This window comes from Scomber japonicus, chromosome 7 (assembly GCF_027409825.1).
Source record: "Scomber japonicus isolate fScoJap1 chromosome 7, fScoJap1.pri, whole genome shotgun sequence".
In the NCBI taxonomy this organism is placed as follows: Eukaryota; Metazoa; Chordata; class Actinopteri; order Scombriformes; family Scombridae; genus Scomber; species Scomber japonicus.
Genome location: NC_070584.1, coordinates 27,367,431 through 27,394,091, shown reverse-complemented (window position 1 = coordinate 27,394,091; position 26,661 = coordinate 27,367,431). Strand labels below are relative to the sequence as shown.

The 26,661-nt window shown below is 38.7% G+C and overlaps 1 protein-coding gene across 1 annotated transcript in view; it reads right to left on the bottom strand.

The window, feature by feature from the left end:
- Window positions 1–26,661, bottom strand: part of LOC128362404 (disks large homolog 1-like) — a 110,656-nt gene that overhangs the window by 15,291 nt on the left and 68,704 nt on the right. The window contains exons 8-16 of the mRNA XM_053323149.1: window positions 24,968–25,018; window positions 23,236–23,360; window positions 22,585–22,754; window positions 21,929–22,065; window positions 20,909–21,053; window positions 19,807–19,939; window positions 17,048–17,204; window positions 15,614–15,716; window positions 2,838–2,952 (exon numbers count right to left, since the gene is read on the bottom strand). Coding sequence (XP_053179124.1) covers window positions 2,838–2,952; window positions 15,614–15,716; window positions 17,048–17,204; window positions 19,807–19,939; window positions 20,909–21,053; window positions 21,929–22,065; window positions 22,585–22,754; window positions 23,236–23,360; window positions 24,968–25,018 — 1,136 coding nt within the window. The remainder of the gene's footprint in view (window positions 1–2,837; window positions 2,953–15,613; window positions 15,717–17,047; window positions 17,205–19,806; window positions 19,940–20,908; window positions 21,054–21,928; window positions 22,066–22,584; window positions 22,755–23,235; window positions 23,361–24,967; window positions 25,019–26,661) is intronic.

The following is a 26,661-nucleotide window of genomic DNA, read 5'->3' as shown; positions in this document are numbered from 1 at the left end:
CTTAATATTTTTGTGCTGATTGGTCATTTATGGGTAGTAACCAGATACAGGAACTTCACTCATGACAGTGATTTATAATGTGGGCTGTTGGCTGGTTTTACATTATTCTGTATAACCTTGAAATGATCATGGCCTGATTTTGACTACAGACTTAGAGAAACGATGTCATTAGCATTCAGAATGTATACTGATGATCTTACTGAGTGTGTCTGACATATGCATATTTCCTTGTTAAATCTATAATGATACATGATATATCTCTAAGGCAGGTTAAAGATTTCTCTTAGTTTAAGTTTGGTGTGTTTGTGTTTGAATTAAAGTAAAATTAACTACTATACCTTTTTTGGAAGTCATTGCATTTTATGTGAGAAACTCAATAAGGAGCATATGTTCATTTAGTTTTGGTCTTTAAACCTGCTGTTTTGATGTTGTACTACTAGACTCTTAAAGCACTTACACAGAAGAAAAAAAGTCATAGCTCTTTTTCTGACATTAATTGTGTTTTGCTTTTATTTTATTACTGTAAAATGTTTGTTTGCACCTATTTGCTCTCTTGGCTAGGTCTCCTTTGAAAACATATAGTGCTATAACTTGAAATTGCTGTTGTTCTCCGAGGCTCCCCAGCTAACCATTTAATGAACAATTTATTCATTTCTGTTTCCTTCCACATATTAAAACTTTTTGTTTAGAGAATGTGCCAAGAGGAAGGTTGATGTTGTATTTATGTAGCACAATTTCATTAAAATGCAGTTCAATGTGCTTTTTAGATAAACAAAATAATCACATAAAGTAGTGCTAGACGACACAGTAATGCAGACTTCTAATTTAATCAAATGAGCAGTGGACAAGCCATTTTTCTTCATACTTAGCAACAAAAACAAATAGGAAATAGTGAGTGCTCACTTAATTTATGCTAATGATAATCATGCCTATGGCTGACTGCTTAAAAATTTAAAAAGGGTGACGGCAAGCACCTGCAATGTCATATTTCCTTGTATTTTTTTCTTATTGAATCTACAGTTCTCAAAGGAGATCATTTGTTTGACACTTGTTTAACACACTGTAGGAAATGAAATGGAATTTAATACAAACTAGATTCATAATTTAGTAGTTCATGAGGAACAAAAGTATCAGACAAACAAAACAGCAAGTTTGTGTGTGTGTGAGTCAGACATTCAGGCTGTTTTTCAGTCAGTCAGATAAATCACATACGACCAGTCGGTGTGATACATCTCTGACACTTGTTGGACTACATTTCCCAGATGGCTGAATGTGACCTTTGGCCTCTAGCTCCCTGATCAGACACTGACCTCGGCCCTGCTCTCTGTGTGAGTCAGAGTGTGGGTTTGTGTGTGACAGAGAGAGAGTGTGTGTGTGTGAGAGTGTGTAGTTCAAGGTGACTCTGTCCCAGCTGCTGCTGCTTTCTCCTTCCAGGCCACTTGCACATAGTTCAGGTCAGATGTTCCTTTCATGCAGAGTACACGTCAGCTGCACTTAAATCTGAGTGTTGAAATATTCTATGTGATTTAAAAAAAAATCAGACATAAAACAAGCATAGGAAGTGAAGCATGGTACGTATTGCTGCTCATTTCTTTGCTTTGCTTCTTTATTCGATTTCACTTGGCTTTACCACTCTTGAGAGGAACCACTGTTATAAATCTGCTGTACTGGGCAGTAAGTAAGAAAAAACAACTCAATACCCCTCTCCTCCTCCTCTTCTTCCAACTGTGTAGGAGAAACTATGGGGGCCATGAAAAACATGAAAGGGCCTCAGTGTTTGTTTTGTCCATTCTAGGCTACTGTAGAAACATAGAGGTGCAACATCATGGGCTCTGTGGAAGAGGACCTGCTCCCTCACATATGAAGGTCTCATTCAAAAGAAACATTGCTTCGTATACATTAATTAAAACATACTGTGAATATTAAAATACGTGTCCTTTCACCTTCATATGCGCTTTTATTACTTTTCTATGCACAAACACTAAACAGGCAGGCATACATAAAAATGGTCTGTTGTCTCAGTGATTATGGGATCTTTATGTGATTTACACAGTAAGAGTCAAGCTTTGTGCTTTCAAATGACAGACTAAAGTTCAGTTGGTTCAAATTTTCATTTGATGAAAAGTATAATATTTTGAATCTAAGTGTGAAATACACATTGAAACAAAAAATAAGACTACTGCTAACATTTTTATCTTTTGAAGTCATTGTCAGCTGTAGTTTAACTGATAAAACTTATATAACATATTGTTTGTCTCCTTGAAGACTAAACAGTGAATTTAATCAATAGTGTTACTATTAGTCCTGCTTTTCCTGTGTTTCTTTTCCACGTTATTGATCCTCCAAGAGATCCAATGTGACTTATCTGGACTGGGCGACCTAGCGTTTAATCAATATTTCAAATGTGATTCTTGTGGTCTAAGGATTCTGAAAGGGTAGTTTTGTTAGGAATGAAACTGCTTCTGGGCTCTGCAGAGGAACCTAAGCAGAGACGGAGTGATTCAGAGAAGACTAAACCACGAGGACAGGCAAGGACGACAACAACAGAAGGATACAGAGAGAAAGAGAGAGAGAGGGAGTTGACAGGCGATGGATGTGTTTGTGTGAGTGTGGGACAGTATTTGCCAGACAATCTAATTGTGATTTCAGATGTGATAACCTCTCTTTCAGCCTCTCACACACACACAAAACGTTAAGGAGACAGCTGAGATAAGACCTTATAATAGTTGTGTCACACTGAAGGACACTAGACAATCAGTCACCTCTGTCTATTGTTTGTGTGTGTGTGTGTGTGTGTGTGTGTGTGTGTGTGTGTGTGTGTGTGTGTTGAGTGTTACCTGACGTAGAGTGTGCGTTTCTGTGTGGAGCGGAGCGACGTGGAGCTGGAACTGACACTGCTGGTCATCATCTGTTCCCTCAGGTCATGGATCTTCGCCTCGAAACGACTATACTCTGCACACACACACACACACACACACACACAGAGGACAAACACTGTTAGACCTAGAAGAATAGAGATACATCTTAGCTTCCTTCTCAAGAGCTTTGGCAAAGGCTGGGTTACTTTCATTTTTGTACATATTACCCTTAAAAATATTCCTTCCCTCAACTAATTATATATTCACAAAGAATCAAATTTAAAAATACTTTTACATGCTACCTGTAACTGCACTTCAGCAGCAGCTGAGTGACTGATTTTTCATGCCTCAGTCACCTTTGCTCAGTAGTTCAGAAGCCGCTTTATATGTGGTAGATCAAAGGGAGGAACAGGTGCAGGAATAAACACAGACAAGTGTGATGGAGGTTTATGTACCGTGTCATGTGCAACCACATTTCCTATAAATGAAGTGCAGGTGCAACATGTATTAAGATGTAATGAAAATTGCAAGTTTCTTTTAAAACACAACATTTACACTTGGGATGCAACTAACAACTATTTTCATTATCGATGAATCTGCTGATTAAAAGTTTGGTCTATAAAATGGAAGATAATGGTCAAAACATGACCATTACAATTTCAATAGTCAACGGTGATGTCTTCAGATGTCTTGTTTTGTCTGATCAACCGCCCAAAACCCAATTTCTTCAGTTTAAAATCAAGTACTACAAAGACAAGTGTGAAATAATTGCTTTTGGAAACCTTTGACATTATAGCTTCAAAAATGACTAAAACAATTATTCATTAATCAAAATAGTATGATTAATTTTCTGACAATCCACTAAATGATTAATAATCATTGCAGCTCTTATTTACACACACTCTCTCTCTCTCTCTCTCTAACACACACACACACACACACACACACACACACACACACACACACACACACAGGCATGGTGAGGCAAATGCACACCTCCAAATGTCAACACATCATCTGAAGCCATCATCTAAAAGTCTGTTTGATCTGAATATGAACTCCTGTTACATCAGACTCGATCCATATCAATAACATCACAGAAGCACACAAACTTACACATCCATGCACACACACTCAGTTTGAAACTACTACTAATTTCTTAATGTGGAATATAGAGTTAGTTATATCTGTTACATCCTGCAGTGCCTCAGACAGGTATCACTCCATGTATTCACATGTATTGCTATTTTCCACAAATGTAGCTACATGTAGGTAGAATGCTAGTTTTGTAAGGAGATGACGTTGCCACTTGTTATTAGACAGAACAATTGTAATATTTGAATTGCATTGCACATATGTGAGAGGTCTAAAACCAGGTGGTCAGTGTTTTGGTGTTTCCTTCCTTCCTCCACCAACATGCCAACAATTAATGACATTTTTTTAAGTTTACAAGTCACTGCACTGACCACAAGTGTTATATTATACATGCAAAGTGATTTCACACAGTCATGTCCAAGCAGCTCAGCAGCAGCAGAGGTGTGACATGGCGTCATCGGTGCAGTGCTTTCATGGAGTTATCTGGCTCATATTTGCCTCTCTAGCTGGAATCAAACAGACCTACTAGAAACACACAAATCTGGAATTAAAAGTAAAAATCTGGACATGTAGATTCATTTATTCCTCTTGTCGTTGCTGCTGTTTTCTACACAAATACAACGCTGCATTTTCAAACTGCACTGTAAGTTTAATTGCTAAGAACAACTGTGTCCCCATCCCACTTGAATGACAAGTAGTAAATTGCCAGAGTGCAACCAGTTCGGCCAATCGATGCAAAGTGCAATGATTCGCTCACACACTCAGCATAGCAGCCCGGTGTTTAGTGTCCTCGTGCTACATGCAGCAAGAACACTTTAGTTTCTGACCCATTTTTTTTCGAGTGGCTATAAAAATGTCATTGGGCCTCTTTAATTATAAATGTACATTATTTATGGAAATGTGCAAGGTGCAAAACAAATGACATAATGTCTCCACTAATGTGAAATCATGGCTTTTGGAAAGGTAGTCTTACCTGAGCAGCAAAAAGTTAAACTATGTACTTTTAACCTGCAAGCTAATGTCTCTATTTGGCATTAAACTGTGCTATTTCTGATTCAGAGTGCCTGAACAATCAGTGGATATGGGTGTGTGTGTGTGTGTGTGTGTGTGTGTGTTGCAATCAATCCATACTGACTGTCTTCTAGTCTTAACTTCTAGACTAACACACGGATGACAACGCTGCTGGCAATAAGCCTGAAAAAACCCTTCAGAAAGATGTCCCTGTGTGTGTGTGTGTGTGTGTGTGTGTGTGTGTGTGTGTGTGTGTGTGTGTAGATGTGTGTGTGTGTGTGTGTGTGTGTGTCCCTGAACCATTACTGTGGACTACAGAATCTAATTAACCCTGAGTAATTCAATCATACTCGGTACACACACACATACACACACACATGCACACACACACACACAGATTTGCGACCTGCAGTATCTGCTGATGCTTTCTCCCTATTCTGTTTTCCTTTCCTTGTTTCTCTCTCTGCATTTCCCCTGAAGTGTTAAATAATCTAACAAATTGATACTCACAGACACAAACAACTAACACTGATGGATTTGCTGTAAGAGGACAAAAAGCTTTAACTGGTAAACATCATAAACTAAGTTTGAAATATCTCATAATCAGAAGCAAATCCTCTTCTGATCTTTGCACCATGAGAGTATAATTAAGGTGACATGTTGGTAAAATGTTCATTTCTTGCCTTATACCTTAAATATTTTTCATCGCTGACCTCAGTCTGGTATTTGCAATCTTTAACCGGCACCAGCTCTAATCCAGTATTTAATGATGGATTAACACTTCTAATTCTGTTTGTTTCACAAGTAGTAGTCTGATCACACACACACACACACACACACATGAAAATCACCAGATACTGTATGAACTTTCACATCATCAGCATCTGTCTGTGTCAACACACATCGCCTCGATACAGCATTATGGGATTAAGCGCAATCGAGAGAGCGACAGAGAGAGAGAAAGAGAGAGACATTAGAGGGAGGGAGAAAACAAGACTGAAGTGACAGAGAGAGGGGGAAAAAAGCGTAAAGAGGAGGAGAGTGGCTGATTGAGCTTAGATGTATTGCAGCAAAACCACATCTGATGCAAGGAAATAGTAAATAAAGATAAAAGTTGTTCAGATAGTGTTGCAGCAAGAGAGAAAAAAACAAGAGAAAGCTAAAGCTACAAAGATGATGTTGCTGTATCTCTGCTTCTCTTTATGAGCTATGAAACAAAGACTGTTGCAGCGAGGACATTAGTGTTATTGAGACCAGCAGCTCCGATCAACCTCTCTTTTAAAGACCAAAGCTGAGTGCTGGTGCTGGTGCTGGTGCTGAAAAGTCCGAGCTGCCTTAAAAAGCAAATCCAGCATTAAAGCAACAGTCCGGCAGTAATTCACTTTGTGGAAACTGTCAGTCGGAAAGAAAAAAAAAACCCAATAAAGTAAGACTGTTGATACTAAACCAGTGATGATGTCTTACACTGTTACTCAAAGCACAGACAGGGAAGGAGCCAACGTGTCAATGCTGCATCACTGGTCATTAGAGGGATAACACAGTGTTAGTGCACCACAGACTCACTACATCAGACCTGCATTTTTCAGTCTCAGTCCAATTTCAGCTTTAAAAATCATTTCCCAAAACACTCCCAAGTCCCTGAACTAAAGACAGACAGAGTTAACGGTTCAAATGTTAACCACAAACAGTCGAGCGAGGATGTTACCAGAGGCAGGATGTTAGGCTATTAAGTAAATCAGTTCAGGTCTCCCAACTACCCTCTCAGCTGTACTCACATGCTGCTGGCAGACAGGCAGGCTCAACGTCCGTGCGATATGAAGCCGGTATGGTAGCTTTCAGATATCAGTGTCTGTGTGTGTGTGTGTATGTGTGTATGTGTGTGGCAGTGGAGTTTGATGCTATGAGTCCTGAGATGTGAATGAGAGAGAGAGCAGATGTGTTTGTGTATGAAGGAGAGAAAGAGATGAGTACTGATGGAGAGGATCTAACGGCAGTTCCACGTTGGATCCAGCATGTAAGCGAACCGGAGTGGAAAGACGTGAATGTGTGTGTGTGTGTGTGTGTGTGTGTGTGTGTGTGTGTAGGTATGCAGTAGTGTGTGGCACAGAGAGGATATGTGTGTGTAAAATCAGTCCGGTGCTGCTCAGCTGCCACAGAAACAACAGATGCTAACTCTCCCCCTCTACTACACTCCTCTTTTTCTCTATCTTTCGTTCGCTGGTGCGTTCGGTTGCTCCTCCCTCTCTTTGACAGCAGCTCGCTGTAGGGCGGAGACACACACACATGTACGCATACACATGCACACACACACACACACACACACACACACACATACATGCATGCAAATACACACAAACAGACACACACACTGTTTCCTCAGGTCACTCATGCAGGAAGCTGAGTTGATGCCAGGCTCTCCTGCCCTACTTTGGCCAGGGAATCAGCCTACACACACACACACACACACACACACACACACACACACACACACACACACACACACACCCACTCACATGCACGGTTAAGCTTGACCAAGCATTTTGCATATTGATTTTTGGGAAGCTTAATTAACAGCTCAATTCATGGTTTTTAATTTGATTTTCCAAAAAATGGTGTCTCAGTTTGATATGGAAATAGTAAAACAGAAGCTATCATTAGTATAAGGAATTAAACTCTTCCTGCTCTGCATGATTTTTATTTGTCTGCATCTCCAGCTGTCTATTCTTTTTCTGTCTCTCAATTTTTTTAAGGTGAACTTTTTTCAGTTTTTCCTCACTCTGTCTGATATCTGGTTCTCTCTTGTCCGGTGTATTAAAAAAAAAAAACCTTTTATGCAAAAATGTGACTAATTAAAAAAAGTAAAATCAAAGTGTTCCTGTGCAAACCAGCAGGTTGGCTCATAAGCTTCTATAATTACATCAAAAGCACGCACACACACTTCTATCTGAGTCTCCATCTCTGGGTGTGAAACTCCACTGTGCCGTCACAAACGCCAAGATCATCATCAGCCACGAAGTTTCACATGATCAGCATCTAACTGTCGCTGTCAACACACATCACCTCAGTGCAGCATTATCATACTAAGAGCAAGAGAGCGAGAGAGAGGGAGAGGGAGAGAGGTGGGTGGGTGGGGGGGGGCAGGCAAGACATAACGGAGAGAGAGAGAGACAGAAAAGGGAAAGGAGGAGGAGCAGAAATGGAGAGGAAGATATGGGGGAGGGGTGATGACAAAGACTAATGGCTCTGGGGCTCATATTCCCCTCTTCTCTCCTTCCTTCATTTACCTCTCCACGCCTCTCCTCTCCTCTCCTCTCCTCTCCTCTCCTCTCCTCTCCTCTCCTCTCCTCTCCTCTCCCAGAGGATAATTGTTCATCCATTCAGCAGCTGGCAGAGACCATTGTGCAGCTTCAGTTTGAAAACTAACAGAAATCCACTGGAGACGAGTTCTCATCTTTAGGTTGAGTGCATCATTATTTCCCTTTCAGATTAACCTTTCTTATATTGAATTTGAGTCAATGTTTACAAAAAGGACTATCTCCCTATTGGATATTGTATTATACTCTCTATTTATAACATATTTGCTGTATCATTGAAAATTTGGAGTTTTTAACCAATTTGATAATGAAGTTTTTAATCTGTTCCTCTGGTCAACAGTTTGGGAGGTAATGCACAAAGCAGCATAGTAATGCGTCAGTAAAGGCAGAGAAGGGGCGCCCTAGTGGCTTAATAGTTAAGGCAAAATACTGCATAACTGTAACATCCACAGATTGACCCCCGGCTGAGGGACTCATGCTGCATGCCTTACCTCTCTCTCTCCCTCTCCATGTTTCCTTTCTCTATACTATCTGTCATAAAGCCAAAGAGAATAATCTTTAAATAAATAGAAATAAAGGCGGAGAAGAAGAAACCGCGGATGTGAACAATGCACGTTTTGTAAATAAGGACATGAATTCAACACATTTGTAAAGCCTCGAGGATACACATAATCCATTTTGAGTGAGTAACAGTAATTAGAAGAAAACTCCACAGGGCGCCTTAGTTTCTGAGATTGTTGTTGTATTTTTCACTTCTTCAGACTGAATCTCTTTACTTTTACTCTGAGGGGGAAAAAGAAAATTTCATTATCTCCATTTGCGAGTCATTATGTTTGCTATACTTAGTTTTTAATCATTTGGTGGATGTACATATCAGACTAAAAGAGACTAGAGGTATTAAAAGAAGCCTGCATGTATAGTTAGACATAATTGTAAAAGGATGTACGTATAGGATCATTCACCTGCAGGTCTGTTGTATCAGTAGAAGAATCACTATGAGGCTCTGGATCTAAAAATAGCTGTGCTATAAGGGGCTCATCTATAATTGATACTGTACAGTATAGTAATCTATACTGGTATTGATCAAATGATCAGATTGCAGAGGAACTCAAAGGAAAGAAATAACCAGAAACCAGAACAGTGAAAATAAAAAAAAGAAAAGAAAGAAGTGTCTCATAATGTACCTAATTCAAGTTGAAATGTCAAAACTGAAAAACACGGTTCATCTCTGGAAGCTAATAAAAGCCTTGGTGTGACAGTGACGAGATGACACACTGCAAGTCTCTAATCAGTCACCTTCCTGTTACAAGGGACACCTAAAATCCCCTGCATCACACTTTGTGGGCGGTGAGTCAGACCGTTACCACAATAACACTGAGGAGAAGAGGAGAGGAGGAGCTGACAGGTGGAGAGGAAGGAGAGAGACTGAGAAGAGGGAGGAAAAGCGATAAAGTAAAGCAGGAAAAGAAAAGAAAGCAGGCTACTGTGTGTATCCAGCAGATAATATTCTCACAACTTTGTGCATGAGAGCACTGAGATAGAGTTGCTGTTAATCTTCTACTTAACCACTGGTGCACGACACACACAAACACACACACAAAGTGTAATAAGCAGGCTAACAGAAGTGAAGATAATCCGCTCTGCATCACCTCAGTATTACTGCTGACAGAAACCGCCTCTTTGTGTGTCATGTTTAAGTGTGTGTGTGCATGTGTGTACAGTATGTGTGCGTGTGTGACAGTGACAGTTGTGTGTAATCCCAGTGACTAATACGGCTGTCAACCTGCAGGCATTACCAGTCCCACATCAGGAAACTTAACAGCACAGGAGGAGATCACACTGAAAGGTCAATAACATTACATTTTAGGTTTCTAATTCATCCACATAGTTTATTTCGACCTGTACAAACACATTGGGGCCTTGAGAACTGGGAATGTAACCATAAACACTTGATTCTCTATTGGGTTACAGTAGACATTAAAACAAGTCTTAAAACTTCTAATTAACAACTTCCTTTTTCTTCTCTGGCTTTTCTTAATCTCTGTCCCTTTACGGTGTGTGCTTTTTATCATTATGCAAGTTTACTCAGAGCCCCACAATTATGGAATGGTCTCTTCAACATCTCATAAAAACTTTTATAGATGTGCTTTCATGTGATGTTGTCTTTCACCGTCTTTTATAATTCAGTGCGTGGTTTTAATCCCCTCACTGATATCATTTTGTTTTTCTTTAACTTATTCCATGGACTTCATTGTATTTAATCACTTTAATTTAAAAATGAATTCATTATTCACACTGTGCTTTTAATGTATGCTTTGATAATCAATGTGCAGACAATGTTAATCACTTTGTAAACAACAATTTTCCAAAGTGCTGTACTTATAAAGATACCATTGTTACTTTCTTAACCTTTGTATCGTCCTCCCGGGTCAAATTGATCCTGTCTGTTTTGACTGTTCCTTCTTTCCTCCTTTCCTTCTTTCCTTCCTTGTTTCCTTCTTCCTCCTTTCCGTCCTTCTTCCTCCATTCCTCCCTTCTTTCTCCCTTCCATCTGTCCTTCTTCCTCTCTTCCTTCCTTCTTCCTCCTTTCCGTCCTTCTTCCTTCCTCCTTCCTTCTTTTATTTCCTCCTTCCTTCCTCCCTACTTTCCTTCCTTCCTTCCTTCCTTCCTCCCTCCCTCCTTTCCATCCTTCTTCCTCCCTTCTTCCTCCTTTCTTTCCTTCTTCCTCCCTTCCATCCTTCTTCCTCCCTTCCTTCCTTGACTCGAGGACAACAGGAGGGTTAATTTATATATATTTATATTAATGCTTTGTCAAACTCTTCCTGTTTTTTCATGCTTTTTATGTGCTGTCACTGTCATTATTATAATCATTACTATTCAAGGGTAAAAGTGCTCTTTGCATATGTTTTCTGTATTTGGGGTGGCTGCAAAAAATGAGGAGGGATTTTCATAAACTGGGTTATTTCACTGAGGGGAAATTTGGAAAATAACTTACTCCAGTTTGGGAATTGGATCCATTTTCTCTGCTCACCCAAATGCTGCTCATACAGTAATCTGCTTCCAATCCACCACCATGCATTTCCATTGAAGTTAATTCAGCACCAAATAATATCTTACAAAGCCAGCAGTTGGAGATTTTTGGGAGAAATTCCAGTAAAAAACAGCCTTAGCTGGCCAAGTAAATATGAATTTTTGGACAAACACATTATGGTACCACAGGTCTGATATAAAAAGTTGGCTTAATATAGCCTAAAACTGGGTGAGGGATGTCTGCAGAACTAATGAAGACCTTTAAGAGACAAACATGCTCCATCTGCTGTACTTACAAATAAACACAGACCTATATCTGCCGCGTCAGCTTAAATCACACACACAAACACACACTGCTACAGTAGGAGTCTAGTTCTGTGGCATACTGTGCTGTGTTTGGCTACAGCAGGTACTGTATTTAATATAAATAACAGGAGGAGACTGCACACACTTTTCCTCTCCTGGTGGAGGTCATTATGAGTTCTTCTCTTGTTGGCAGGAAGTGTGTGTGGGAAACAGAGGGCATACTGCTGGTCACTGCGGGATAACGGGACAAACATGGATCTCAGATAGACACACACACACATGCACATACTGCTGACCAGCGTGGACAGAAGGTTTGATGTAGAGTTCATTCAGCAGTCACTAATCAGGTCTGCAGGAGAGTCACGACACAGACACTGATCTCAGACTAACAGCACTTTTATGGGGGTTATCATGGGAGCAAAATCACAGTAGTGTACCTGCTTACTTAAATGTAGAGCGAAAACAACATAGAACATTAAAATGAAGCTATAGGACAGTCCCTCACTGAAAACAGGTGGATCATTGTGGTGCTCAGTGAGTGTTGCCAATGAAAGAAAGCCAATATAAGAACTGTTACTAGGCCAAGACAGACCACAGCCAACTAAACCTGGCTCAGACCTCAGAACCATTTTTTATTTTTGGTTAATATTGAGTATCTAAAGGATATTAAAACACATTTTTTACTCTCAAAAGACTTATTACCTGTGTGAGTCAGATATGTTGCGCTACCTGATCTTATTACACACTAAAATGTGGGACAGCAGTCAAGGTAGAAATTTATAAAATGGAATCATAAAGTAACCTGATTACTAATGAAAACAATCTGTTTTCCTTTAGTATCACACAGAACTGAAGCAGGCTGGTGTCTGCTGGAGTCTGCAGGCTGAAAAACATAACAATGGGTCAACCATTGTGGAAGCAGTCCCCCTTATAACTGGATGAAGCCTCTGGCTAAATCTGGCTAAAGGCGAGCTGTGTATCGTTGGAGTTTTTAGCATTTTTAAACACATTTGTAATTTGTTCTAAAGAGGACACCTCAGTGATCATCATTAATTACCAATGGATAATAATCAATCATGTTGTTTGTTCTGTCTGCATGAAGAAAAATAAGGATTGCTATGAATTACGATAAATATGTGTCTTTATTGATGGGAGAAACTTGTGAATCTCATATTTTGACCAGAATCTCACAGCTCTATATCTCTCTTCTAAAGAATGAAATGTCCATAAAAATATCTAAAAAATGAAACTTCTCAGTCTATGTTTAATGGTGTTGCATCATCAATAAAATGCTATTTCTGGTGGAATTGATTTTGGAACATAGTGAACATACATATCAACAGAGGAAAAACAATGATTATATTGCAAAATAAATTAGTATATAAGTATATAAGTAACAAGATTCTATGGACTTCACTTTGGCGTGTTTTTAGCAGACCATTCCTTAAGGGCCTGATGAGCTCTTCTGTGGTGCTATCCATGGTACTGATCCTACTTCCTACTTCAAAACAGACACAGGCAAACTACTATGAAATGCACAGACGTTCTCGTTGGTATTTCCAAAAAAAGAGTAAGGGTAACAAACTTTCCTCTGACTTTCTTCGTCTACTGTTCACTCACAAGATCAAAGTGTATCACAACTTTTTATGACTGTTTGATATCTGGGTAAGCTTTCAAACAACCAAACTGTACAGCCCACTGATCACTAATAAAAACAACAGTGTCATGTATCATAACATGATCTGACCAGCACCTAAAAACCTATATTATATATCTATGAAACATTATTTGATGTACAGTATTATGTGTATTATGACAGTATAATTGTGGAAGGACTGTAATGTCTACCAGTGCTACATAATCACATTTTAACAATGGAAACTATGAGATGTTCTGTTTTTACAGGAAACAGCTACTTGAGACTGTCAAAAAAGAAAATGTACTTTTTATTTTTTTGCCAAATGTCACAAATTATTACTGTAAATTAAGGTACCTCCTGTATCTGTGCTGTGTACTGAGTGTGATCAATCATGTTTTTGTGATCTAAAAACCTTATTACTGTGTCAATTGAGCCTCAACAACACCAAGTAGAGAAAAAGAAAACCTTCATTTAGGATCTTCATGCACTTTTCCTTCCAAAATTAGACTTCATAATCCATACATCATAGTTTTCAGCATGCTGTATGGATTATATCCTGCTGCTACTTCCATAAGCTCCTGAAGCATTTGCATACTGTGGCTGCTGGGGAGCTTCATTATGTTCTGGCAGCGCTTTCCACATATTAATGCATTTTGCTCCCTTCTTTATGACTTGGGCTAACATCCATTTGCCCTGCATAATATTGGATGGGATATCTAGGCTTGGTTATTCCTTTATATGCTTTTACTTAAAGTCAAATTAGTGTGGGTCATTTCTAGCTGCTATTCTGGCTCAAGCTCCTTCACTGTTTTCCTCCAAACATACTAGCTCTCCCGAGTTCAACTAAAATAAAAGTGCACAAGTTTTTTGGTGGATAGTTTTCAAACTCTTAACTCACATTTTTTTCAGCTGGGTGTTGTGTTATTGTGCACTCCAAACCTTCAATATGATAGTATAAATCCATTGAGATCATATGCCAACAGATTCCTCAGTGTCAACAATTACCAGTTTTATTAGTGACTCAGCACCTTCATGCATTTAAATACAAATTTCTGCCAACTAATCTTTGTCCCCTTAACAATCTGACCTCATTAACTTTGCTCCACTGGCCTTTAGCACTAAGCTCTAGCCTGATTGGATAATAACTGAACATTGGCGGGTCAAACAGGTGCATTTTAAAATAATACCACTTTTGGATTCACGCATACATGCCTCAGTAATGTCAGATGGCTCATAAAGAAAAAAACAACAACTTTACATATATGGTGCATAGTTGCAGGATTTCAGCAAAACAAAACAAATGTAAGATTATGCTAGCTAGAGCTGAAACCAAATCAAAATGTATCTTTATTTTTTATGAGTTTCTATTTCATTTCTTCTCTGTTGTTTTAAGGACGTGTGATACTGTATATCATACACTACTTCGGTCCATAACCACACTGATCTAAAACCACCTCTCTGACTGAATAATACATGACTGAAGGGAAATAAAAGACACACACAAACCCACACGTACGTTACATACACAACCTGCTGCAGTAAACACATTTCTATAGCAAATCAGGGGCCAGGGGACCTTATATTGTTTAACTGTGAACGCAACTACGTGCAGGTGTGTGTGTGTGTGTGTGTGTGTGTGTGTGTGTGTGTGTGTGTGTGTGTGCGTGTGTGTGTGTGTGTGTGTGTGTGTGTGTGTGTGTCAGTGTATATGTTACACTCAGGTCCCCCACTACTGCAGTATCCCATTAGTTATAGAAGCAGTTATGACCTGGTTTCCAAGGTTACGGCCTTCTCAGTCACTCCCAGTAGACAAACATCCAAGACGGAGCTTGTTGGTTAACCTCACTGTGTTTTTCAGTGTGTGTGTGTGTGTTTGTGTGTAGTGAATTTCAGAAACTTCTGTATACAAAAGCATAAATAGATGTGTGTTTCCATTAAGTATGTCTAGCGTAGCAAACTACAATATCACATTGGTTTTAATATTATTATTTTTCTGCCAACGAATACTGCATTCTGTATACTGTGTGTCCTTTTATACATTTTGGAGATTTTTTTACAGAGTAGAGAAGTGTAACTGTAGGAGAAAGACACCATGTCCACAGTGCACTGCCAAAATTAGAATGAGAAGAAGGAGAAGAAGCAGAGGCAGATCTACATCACCATCATGTATTCAAAATGTTCTGTTCCGTCAAACTGTATCTCATTTTCTTTTCATCAGTAACTCAACTTTTCTACCCAGCCAAGAAGAAAACCCTGAGATATTTATGCATTTGCCAGTTTCTACTCATTACATTCAGATTTTCTTCTACATTAATCCGCACATTTGAACATGTAGATGATTGTTTATTCGCAGCACTCACCCTCCGGTCTGTACTGTGCTACTATGGTAACGGTCTGTCCTGCGTTCTTCAGAGCTGCGGCTGCCTGCTCATGAGTCGCACTGGACAGGTCCACGCCGTTCACCTGCGCACACACAAACACACACACACAGACACACAACATTAGAGCCCATGCCTTGGATCAATAGTAATAAATGTATAGTGAGATGAGCACCCCATTTTGAACACTGTACATCTTACTGGATCAATAACTCACAGATGAGAAGTTATGCGTGTGGGCATGTGAAGGCTTATACACTTTGCTATGAAACACATTCACAGTCACTCAGCAGGGAACACTTTTGTCAAATTAAAGCCATAATTCTTTTTAGTGGAACAGAAAATGAGCACACAAACATCCCATGTCAGCCATTAAGGCTGACTAACTGCTGTTCATTTCCAATGACGGTAATGTGCTAAGGACATTATTCCAGGTAAGTGAAAGTTCATTTTAAATTCAGATTGCTGCAGACACTGAATGCAAAACATTTATAGTTCTAAATTAAAATCTCTCAAGGAAAATGAAATGACATGACGACCTCCTTTATAAACCAGTATAACCGTAATAATATAGTAATAATATAGTAATAATAGTCAGATTAAAGTTATTAAAAGCATTAATGGTGACTGTAGTTGTGTTATATATTAGAGTTTCGATATGACCAAAATCTCATATCCAGATATAGTTTATTTCATATCCTGATGACAATGCCTATGCCGTTATAGCACATTTCAATTAATAAATGACTTGGTTTGTTTACTCATCCTTTGAGATGATGAAATTAAATTACCCTTCTTGAGTTTTCACCCCAGAAGCTTTTCTTGCATTTACAACAGTAACATAACGAGTGTAGTTGTCGTCAACTCAAATATTACCCCTGGTTCACTGTCTCAGTGGCTCAGCTCTGCCCTTGGTGAACCATATAGAGCAGAGGAGAGTAGCACAACCATAAATAACAGCAGAACACATCAGAGACGCTCACACTGAGCTGAAATGAAACGAGTGCACATAACTTTAAATAACATAAACAAAGACAGTCTCTACTGTGTTTTGCTGTCATTTATAGTCGCCGTCTCTCTGCTTCTCTCCTCTTCTCTTTCTCAGCGGGGGCGGGACTGAGCCCTCTGTGTCTGCAGCAGCAGAGAGACAGACAGTGGTGGAGAGTTGACAACTTAACTTGTAGCGTTATTGTAAGTGCAATAAAAACTAAACTCTGAGTAAAAAGCCAAACAGATTTTAACAATGTAATCCATGCAAAAGATGGACTGACTCCAAATAAAAATTATTGTGATTTACGTCGCAACAAAATAAACAATAGACAAAATATGAAACAATGTTTTTCTCTTGTCACACGATATATATCATCGTATCATACAGCTCTATGATATCCCTATGTGTTGCGTCTTAGCTCATACCGAGAGGATGCGGTCTCCCTTGCGCAGTTCCCCACAGAGATCAGCTGGACCTCCTGCCAGAATGAAGGAGATGAAGATTCCCTCTCCATCCTCCCCTCCGACAATGTTGAAACCAAGACCTGTAGACCCTCGCTGGAGCACCACCCGCCTGGGTTCCCTGGTAAAACACACACGCACGCAGTGTTAGAGTAAAAGGCGATGGATGGTATTGATCTTTTATAGCTTGTTTGATCAGTTTTGTAGAAAATGTAATGATCAATCAGTCAGGACTTAGATTGTAACTATTCCTTTTTCCAGTTCCAGCATTTGTCTAGTATTAAAACCCAGTTAACCACAGTCTAAGAAATGACTATTGATAGATGAAAGAATATACCAGGATGAGAAATTCTGTATTTTAAGATGTTAAACAACATAACAGCAACCAAAACATTGAAAAATTACAAGTATACTAGCAGTTACAGCAGTTTTCTATGTGTTCTAGTGCTTTATGATTATATAAATCAGTATCAAAGCCTGTAGTGTAGGGATAAATGATACAGCTCAGTGGGAGGAAAGGGAATTTGACATTAAGATAATTCATCATGTTGACCAGCAGATGTCAGCATTGTACTGTCTTATTTGTTGTTGCTCTGCCACAGTTAGTAAGTTTGCTCACTTAAGACGTATTCCTGTTTTTGTAAGTACACACTTCAGCCTCAGTTTAAACCTATTAATTATTTAACTCTTTAATCAATCACCATAACAAAAGAGCACTGAGGTAATCCAAGACAGAACAGACAAGACACGCAAACACATTCAGGACAGAACACAGGTTCTTCCTGCTTTGAGGTAACAACTGAAACATTATCCCATCCTAACCTGAAATGTTAAATTACTGTTAGTGATTTATCAGGCTATTAAATACAATATAATACAAACACAGTACATATCATCTCTATTTTGGGGAATATGTCTTTCAAATTCTTTACTGTTTCATTATCCCTCATTAGCTTTTATGACTGGGACGGTTCTGATAATGACTTTATTAATTTGCATCAACCAGATGTTATAGATTCACACTAAAAACATTTTCTTAATTTATGTCAGAATTCTGTGTTTCTGCTATTAGTTATATTCATTAAAGCTGGTTGGCATCTTAGTTTTTGGTGCCACAACAGTACCTGGCCTAATGTTGCCTTTCAAAAAATGATCCCAATGAGATCCATGCAGTTTGGTAAACAGATGTTAAATTTGGGGAAAAGAGAGCACTGGTAACAGCTTGTTAATCAGTTTGGGCAGACACTCTAAGGCACAAATTAGTGGGTGATCATATCTTTCACCTGAAATCACCTACTTAGTGGAAAAGCAGATGTGCACATGCAGGGGACATTTATTAAAACCGGTAATCCTCTATGTGCATGACAAACTAATCAGAGAGTGAAAAGAGAAAGAGATGAAAGAGAGAACATGGGAGGGATACAAACACAGAGGAAAGAGAAGGGCAGACGTCAAAATGACCATTCTGCAGTCAGTCTGCAGCTTATCAGATTTATTATAATCAAAGCGCTCCGATTGGCCCAAAGGGTTATGACGGAATGAGTCATATTCTGGTAACCACGGTGACGCCAGCTGAGTGACGAGGGTTGTGATAGGCTGTAATCCCTCCATTAAAATGGATTAAAAACAGTAGAGCAGCACTGAGAGTGTATGTGTGCGTGTGTGTGTATATATGTGACCTGAGTTTACATGTCAGACAAAATTTGCACGGCCATCTGCCTTTTACTGCCAAACACGCACTCACATGCACAAATACAGCAGCACAGCGAGCAGGGAGGAACAGAGGTCAGTCAGTGTATGTTGGACTCTCTAGGACTCCCAGTTGGAAAGGCCACCAGAGTACTGAAATGTCCTCAGTATTGCAAACAAATTTAAAGTGTTTGTGGTTTGAATAAAAGAAGGTATAGCAATAAACATGAATACAGCGTGTCAAACAAATTATAATAGTGAACAAAAATACTAAGCCTATGTAAAAATCTGTCACATTACATTACATGACAATTGACAAAAGGGCCTTTGAAATTTTGGAGAACGTGTTTTTGATATTAGACACAGACACAATGATTTTGATAGGCATTTACTCATTTAAGCACAAATGGCAAAAATGTATTGGTTTCAGCTTCTTCAATCACATATTTTTGTTATATATGATACAAAACTGAATATCTTTGGTTTCTGCACTGTTGGTCGGACAAAAGAAGACATCTGCATTTCTGCATTTGGTTCAACAGACAGGTAGGCTGGAGTTAATGTGGATTAAATGGATGGAGGCTTTAGTATCTCTTTGCAGCACTGACATCTCGCCTCTAATGTGAATTCATTAATATGTAAAACCTGCAATGCAGAACTTTTACATATAAATGAATCATTACATTCAAGCTGTTGCCAAACGAGTTGACACAATTAATACTATCACCGCCAGTGATTTTGACCTGGGGTCTGGTTTGACACCCCCATGCTGGCTGGATGAATGCATACTGTACATGCTCTGTGGGCACTAGTGAATTCTGCTGGCTGAGTACGCTAACTTCTGGTTAGCTCTCTGTTAACTTGAATGGGGATAAAATCATTTACTTTTGCAGCCTTTAGACTTTCCAGATGTTATGGGACCTAATGGATCAAATTCTGATAGTAAAATAAATTATTTTCTGCAAAAATTCTATCTTTCGTAAGGCACGAGAGTGTGTGTGTGTGTGTGTGTGTGTGTGTGTGTAAGGCTTCACCTGGGAATATCATCGTCTCCGGTCATGGCCCTGGGCAGGGGTGAGTATCTGGGAGTGGTCAATGGGGCGGGGCTTACAGACTGGCTGCCGCTCATGTAGGGGCTTATATGGTTGTCCTGGTGTGGGGAGTAAGCTGGAATAATCAAACACACACACAGTTTCTCTTTTTATCAACCTGTCACACATACACATTATTTTACAGATGATTTCTTTACCCTCGTACATTTATGAACATGCACTTTGAAACATTGTCATTTCACTAAAATAAGTATAACAATAATAATAATAAGTCAATCAATAACTGTGTACTGTATATAGTTAGTGTATTGGATGAGATATAGTGGTATGATATGTGCTGTTTGGTAATGTGTTATAAATGATGTGTCACTTAGATAATATGCTGATTTGGAGATGTGACAAGTGGCTGTAACCCAGTGGACCAAATTTAACTCGTCTGATTATCAGAGCGTTATATAACAACATTTAAGACTGTCTGGGTGACGTGATCATTGGTCTATAAAACAGGGTTTCCAAAATAGGGGATATGTTAAAAATTCAAAATACATCTTTTAACTTCACTTCTGTGTTTGGGATAAACATGATGTCCTCTCTATGGCCACTGACAACAGCACAGTCATTTGTAATCAAAGCAAATTTAGAAAAGCTACTGTACATGTTGCCTCGATTGGCTGCTTGTATTGATGGTGATTGGGGATTTCAAGCTTACTGTGCTGTTACAGCTCTAATAAGAGTCTCTGCTAGAAGCCTGATGGTGGAAGTGAGCTTTCTTATGAACCCACCCTAAACATAACTCCACCAGCAGCTTTGCTCCTTGCTGTTCTTTATAGTTAGACACCATCTGGCTCTAAAATGCTTCATCCTCTTGCAATGATGTGTGTTACAGTCATCACAGCACTGTTTCTCTGCAAGTTGTTTCTGATGTTGTGAAGGAAAAGTGAGAGCCTACACAGTCTGGATGATGCTGGATAGCACAAACCCATATCATGTAATAGACCACAACTAAGATCATATTGCTCTGTATAAGAAAAAGTAAGACATTATTATACTAACAGCTCTCAGGTGCGTACTGCATTGTACTCACAATTAGTGACGTCGGGTGGAGGGAAGTTGTCATTGATAAAAAGAGAGGTGTGTTTGGCCACACGCAGGTACACAACATCAGGAGTGGACTTCAGGGCAGCCACCGCCTCCTCGTGAGTTACCTCCTCCAAACAGGAAGCATTCACCTAGACACACATAAAGACACAATGAACAACAGATAAAACTTAGATGATATTCACATCCCCTGTAAAACCACACTACTCTGCAGCGCCAACCTTCGGTACAATATATACCATGTGGATGCTATCAGTGTGCTGTTTAGTGGTTGTGTCCATTGTCTCTTCCTTTAGTGTAAAATCTATTGTTGGAATGTAATTTAATGGAGAAGAGGATCTGATTATGTGTATTTTTGTGCTGAATGAGCCTGCAGATGTGATCAATCACCTTTAACAGACAGGCATATAAAGCAGAAGAGGAGCCTTCTAATACATTTATACCCTTTTATACTGTCCTCCTCTAACACTCCTCATTCATTCTTAGAATATAATACACCCTGTAGGAGTAAGTAATATGTTAGGATCTAATAAAAGGGGTAATGGGGGATGACAAGCTTTGGTCTGACTCAGTTCTCAGTTTAAAATATAAATACTGACAAGTCATTCTAAATGTGGTAATGTTACTGTTGAATAATTACACTTCTGCTACTACTAAGGGGAATTCATTTCATATTGGCGTTAATAAGGGATATCTATAAAAAATATATCAGTGATACATTCAATAAAATCATTTCATGGCATGGTACTCCTTCTATTCCCTTATCTTTTGGGGCAAATTAAAGCTAAGTTCATTCATTCATCTGAAAACTGTTCAAGCAACTTTCTTTAGATTAAAACAAATTGTGTTTTGTGAACCATTGAACTCAATTGTCCTTAATTTGGACTGCAATCGTTATACTTTACTGAATATAATGAGGCTCTGTAATTATGATAACACATTACTGAAATGAAGCAAAGAAAATGTACAAAGAGGAATAGAAATAGAACAGAAAGATGTTTCTTACAGCTACAAGTTTGTCCCCTATTTGTAGCCGTCCGTCTTTGTGTGCAGCCCCTCCCTCGATGATTTTAGTCACATAAATACTGTTGTCGCCGGGGACGTGTTGGTTTCCAACTCCGCCTGCTATACTGAATCCTAAACCTGAGAGAGAACATGAACATGTCATACTTTGAATTTGAAGATTATGATCAGTTATTACTTGGAGAAGTTCTTCATGTTTGATATCTTTTCTATGCTTCAATCACTGCTATATTTTCTGACCCCCATTTCAACCAGTTCTGACAGATTTTATTTTTTTAACTTGATATAATACAAATACAGGCCAGTAAACTAAAGCTAAATCCATGTAGGTGAACCTTAATATTTCATAGCTGTAATTAGTCTAATGGCTCTTTCTTGGCTTTTTCCTTTTTTCTCTCCTACTCAAACATATTACTGTTCTTTGCTGCTAATACATTCTCACTTCTCTAAAGAAATCAGAACATTGCGCCTCATCTCACTCCCTCACTTGTTGATGTTTTTGTTTCTTTGTCACACCCTAAAACTTTACTTTATCCCAAATAGTCATTGTTTCATTTTAAGTCCAGTGTTCTGAAGTAATAACTATACGTCCATGTAACTACTCTGTATGTCGTGCTTACGTTTGTTGTATTTTCTCACCTTTCGGCCCCTTCACCAGCTTGATATCCATGATTCTCTCCGTGAGACTCCTCCTTCGCCGTATACACAGTCTGACCAGACCTCCTGCATCCTTCAGTGCCTCTACAGCCCCGCTGTGGGTCACCTCCCTGACGTCTGTCTCATTTACTCGGACTATACAGTCATTCACCCTGCGCAGTAAAGTCGTCATTTGAAATGCATGAGGAGACAAATGGTGAAGACAAATGCTGCACATCACCTCCTGTGCACAGATACTAGTCTTTCACTCTAACACGATATGTCTAGACGTCTACAAGACATTTATCTGTTACAAGAGAGAGCTGAGTGTAAGCCAGCTGCTGAACAAGCTTTTAAGTTGTTCTCTTTTCTGTTTCTTTGTGTTTCTGCTTTTTCCTATTGACATTAACTGGGTAAACTTTCTGTCAACTCTACGGTATAGTGTGGTGAAACAAAAAAAAACAAAAAACGTATATATTATAGTGGTCAGAAACTGCACAAAGTAGCTTCGATAAGTCAAAGTTTAAGTATTCCTTCTTAAACCTTAACTCATTTATTTTATGGTTGAAGATAGTTGGGTTAAGATTGAGACTAAAGCATGTGTTTGTGTGTGTGTGTGTGTGTGTGTGTGTGTGTGTGTGTGTGTGTGTGTACCTGAGTCGTCCATTCTGGGCTGCTGCCCCTCCAGGTATAATCTTGGTGATGAAGATGGAGGGGTCTTCTCCAATGTGGGGATTATCAGTCCCTCCTGCAATACTGAACCCCAGGCCTGAGTTGCCCTACACATACAAACAGACAAATAATGTGTTTTAATGGGGGAAATAAACATTATATGTAAATCCACATTGGTTTTAAAAAATGTTTGTGACACTAGAAGCTTCACTCATCTCTAACTAAATACAGTTACTGTTTACAATGTGACTACGCTTATGGACTGATTTTTATCAAACCATTGTTGTTTAGCTACACTGATACTTGTGTGTTTTTAGTAGGAAATGAATGAAACATAGTTAGATAAAAAATTAATAACCACACTGGAATAATTTGTCCATCTGCTGCTAAAATCTAGCACCATATGAAGACATTACCACATAAAATCTGATATATTATTGTGCTTCTCTCCAAATCCTCTCCAAATGTCATTCATAACAAAACTAGGTCTAATATAAATGTTCTCCAATGTCGATTACTACCAAACTAATCTAATATGTCCCAAGTTTTCATTTCTTACCAAGCGGGACCTCATTAATCATTACTGTGTATATTTATCTTACTCTCTTTTGCTCTGTCACTAAATATAAAGCTACTAGTGTAATGTCTGTGCCTGTGCTAGCGTGTATGTCCATAGTGTCTTTAAAGCAGAGCCAGTCAAGCAGACAGAACCAGGTCACAGGAGAATAGAGTGAGAGAGAGAGAGAGAGAGTGACAGAGAGAGAGTGAGAGAGAGAGCGAGCGAGCGAGAGAGAGCGAGAGAGAGAGAGAGAGAGAGAGAGAGAGAGAGAGAGAGAGAGAGAGAGAGAGAGAGAGAGCCTTAGGGTGACAGAAAGGGGAATATAATGAGAGGGTGGGGGGTGGGAGTAGAGAAGGGAATAGAGAGGATGGGACAATATGGTCAGCAGTGTAGGACTAGTGGTGGGACTGAGTAACAGAGCAGAATGGTGAGGTTGAAGTAAAGGAGCGTATTTAATGTATACTCTTGATTCAGAGGATTGTATTTGTTTTGTAGTTTTAGGGCACGGCAGGAAAACAAGTCAAACTTTGATTTATTTTTCTTCCTCTTCTATGATTTTTTAAAAACACAGGAATATTAATAACCTCCCCGTTAAGTAAATTTAACCTATTACGAGTGAGATGTGAATAAAATGGTGTACAAACTACTGTAATCTTTATAGTATATTAAAACACACTCATCTATCAGTTTAATCAGATTATGCGTGCCCTTAGTTTATGTCTAAGATGTCTGGCACCCTAAAATGATGGTAAAAAAGGAAAAACTGAAGAAAAAATAAAACATGTTAACTGGATTTAACCTGAACTAAACTATTACTTAAGTATCTTTATATAATTTCTTAACCTTTAAAACATTTAAGGAATACCTTAAAAACCAGTGTATAAGTCCCACAGGTGTACAAGACACAGTTATTTTGGGCATTGTCATGCTGGGAAAAACACTTTTCTATTAAAGACTGGTTTATTTGAAACCCTAAAAAAAATGCATTCCTTTTCACATCTTCCCAGCCACTGTTTAAATCAGCAACACTGGTTTCAAATATTTTTCGCATAATTATGGAGGAGATTCAAGAGGACGAGAAATGTGAGAGTGTGAATAGATGGAGACTGTCACTGAGTACATTTACAGTGTGTAGAATATTATGTTGGTATTTACCCGCTCCAGCGTGATTTCTTCATATTCAAAGTCTGCTTCTGTTCCATTGACCTGTTAGAGACATGGAGAGGAAGAAAAGGGGAATGTGTAAATAAAGAGTACAACGACTGAACTTTTGGTAATGGAAATGTAGTGATGAAAGCTGTTTTGCAATGTTTAGTAAATAAATTATTTATAGTAATTTCTAACATAATATGAAATGTTGAAATCAAGGAAACCACATAGAACAAGTCTATTTTCTAACTGTAAAATTATACAAAGAGAAGTGAGTTAACTGTATTAAAGGATGACTTAATTCACTTATTATAATTAGCAGCTAGCTTCAGAATTATCGCAAAGTGAATTTAGGCGTTTGATCATTCATGAATGACGCATGAATCCCAGAGATTAAACTGGTAATGCGTACTTACTGAAGATGTAGCTCTGATGTCATATTTAAGAACATCCCTGATGAATTGGCTGTGAGTGAATATATCAACATCTATATTTTCTGACTGAATGAACACCACACAGAATTAAATCTGATCCGAGCGGACGACTGTATCTTTTGTGTTATATTCGGTTTACACTGGGAGACTGTCTCGCTACTGCAGGCAGGCACACAGACACACACACACACACACACACACATGAACACAGAGTAGTCGAGTGGCATCCCAATGGCCCATGTAATCCCCTTGGCTGTAATCTGTGTCTCTGTGCAGTCAGATTAGTTCAGATTTTGAATTTCTGTCATTTCAAACAGAGGGTACAATCTACCATCAGCCACGGTTTACAGTATGCCTACTATTACCCACCCCACACATTCATTTACTATCTACAACATACCAGATTATTAAGAGAATATTTTACTGTTATCGCAAAAGTTCCAAGTACAATTTCTTTGTGATATTCACCGATTAACAAAATCTCTTGATTATTCAAATAAAACAAGTCAAAAATTTCATTTCAACAGGCACAACTTTGGTTTGGCACAATAGCAATAAAGTACCTGTAGTTTCCCATTTAAAAAGAAAGAGCTGACATACCAGCTTTGCCTCATTTTGAGCCACAGAAAAAATCCTATATTGGTTTTCAAAAAGTCATAAGCAATACAGTAAAAGTACACAGTAAAAGTATTTCCGAAACAGTCACCAATAATATCAAATACATATTAAATGAAAATATTTGTTTTATCCCGGGCTGCTCAGCGGGGAGTCATTCCACAGTAATTACATAATAAACTTATCTAACCACAACAGACACTGGTTCTCTGTGGCAGCTGGCTACCAGTAAAATGACATCTGGATCCATCTAATTCTGGACTGAGCATTCTGTCTGAAACCAGGATGCTACAATCTGTATTTATGGAGGAGTTTATGTAAATAATGACACATTTGTAGTAGGAGCTGCAAAAGTACAATAGCCCTTAATATTAACTTTTTATGATTGCAAGACGAGAGGATCTGGTGTTAATATTCATAAAGTTACTGTAGAATTTCATGTAAAGGTTCAGTGCAAGATGAGCTATATACTGATTACTGCAAAAAAAATCTGTAATCTCATTTTAAAAGGAACTTTCCATGCCTCACGTAAGTAGAAACCTTACAGATTTGTCCTGATTAAATGCATTAACAGTGGAAGCACTGTTGACTGAGTTGTCCTTCCGTGTCAGCAAATGTTGTAGGCATGAAGAGGGCCATGCTCTCGCAGAC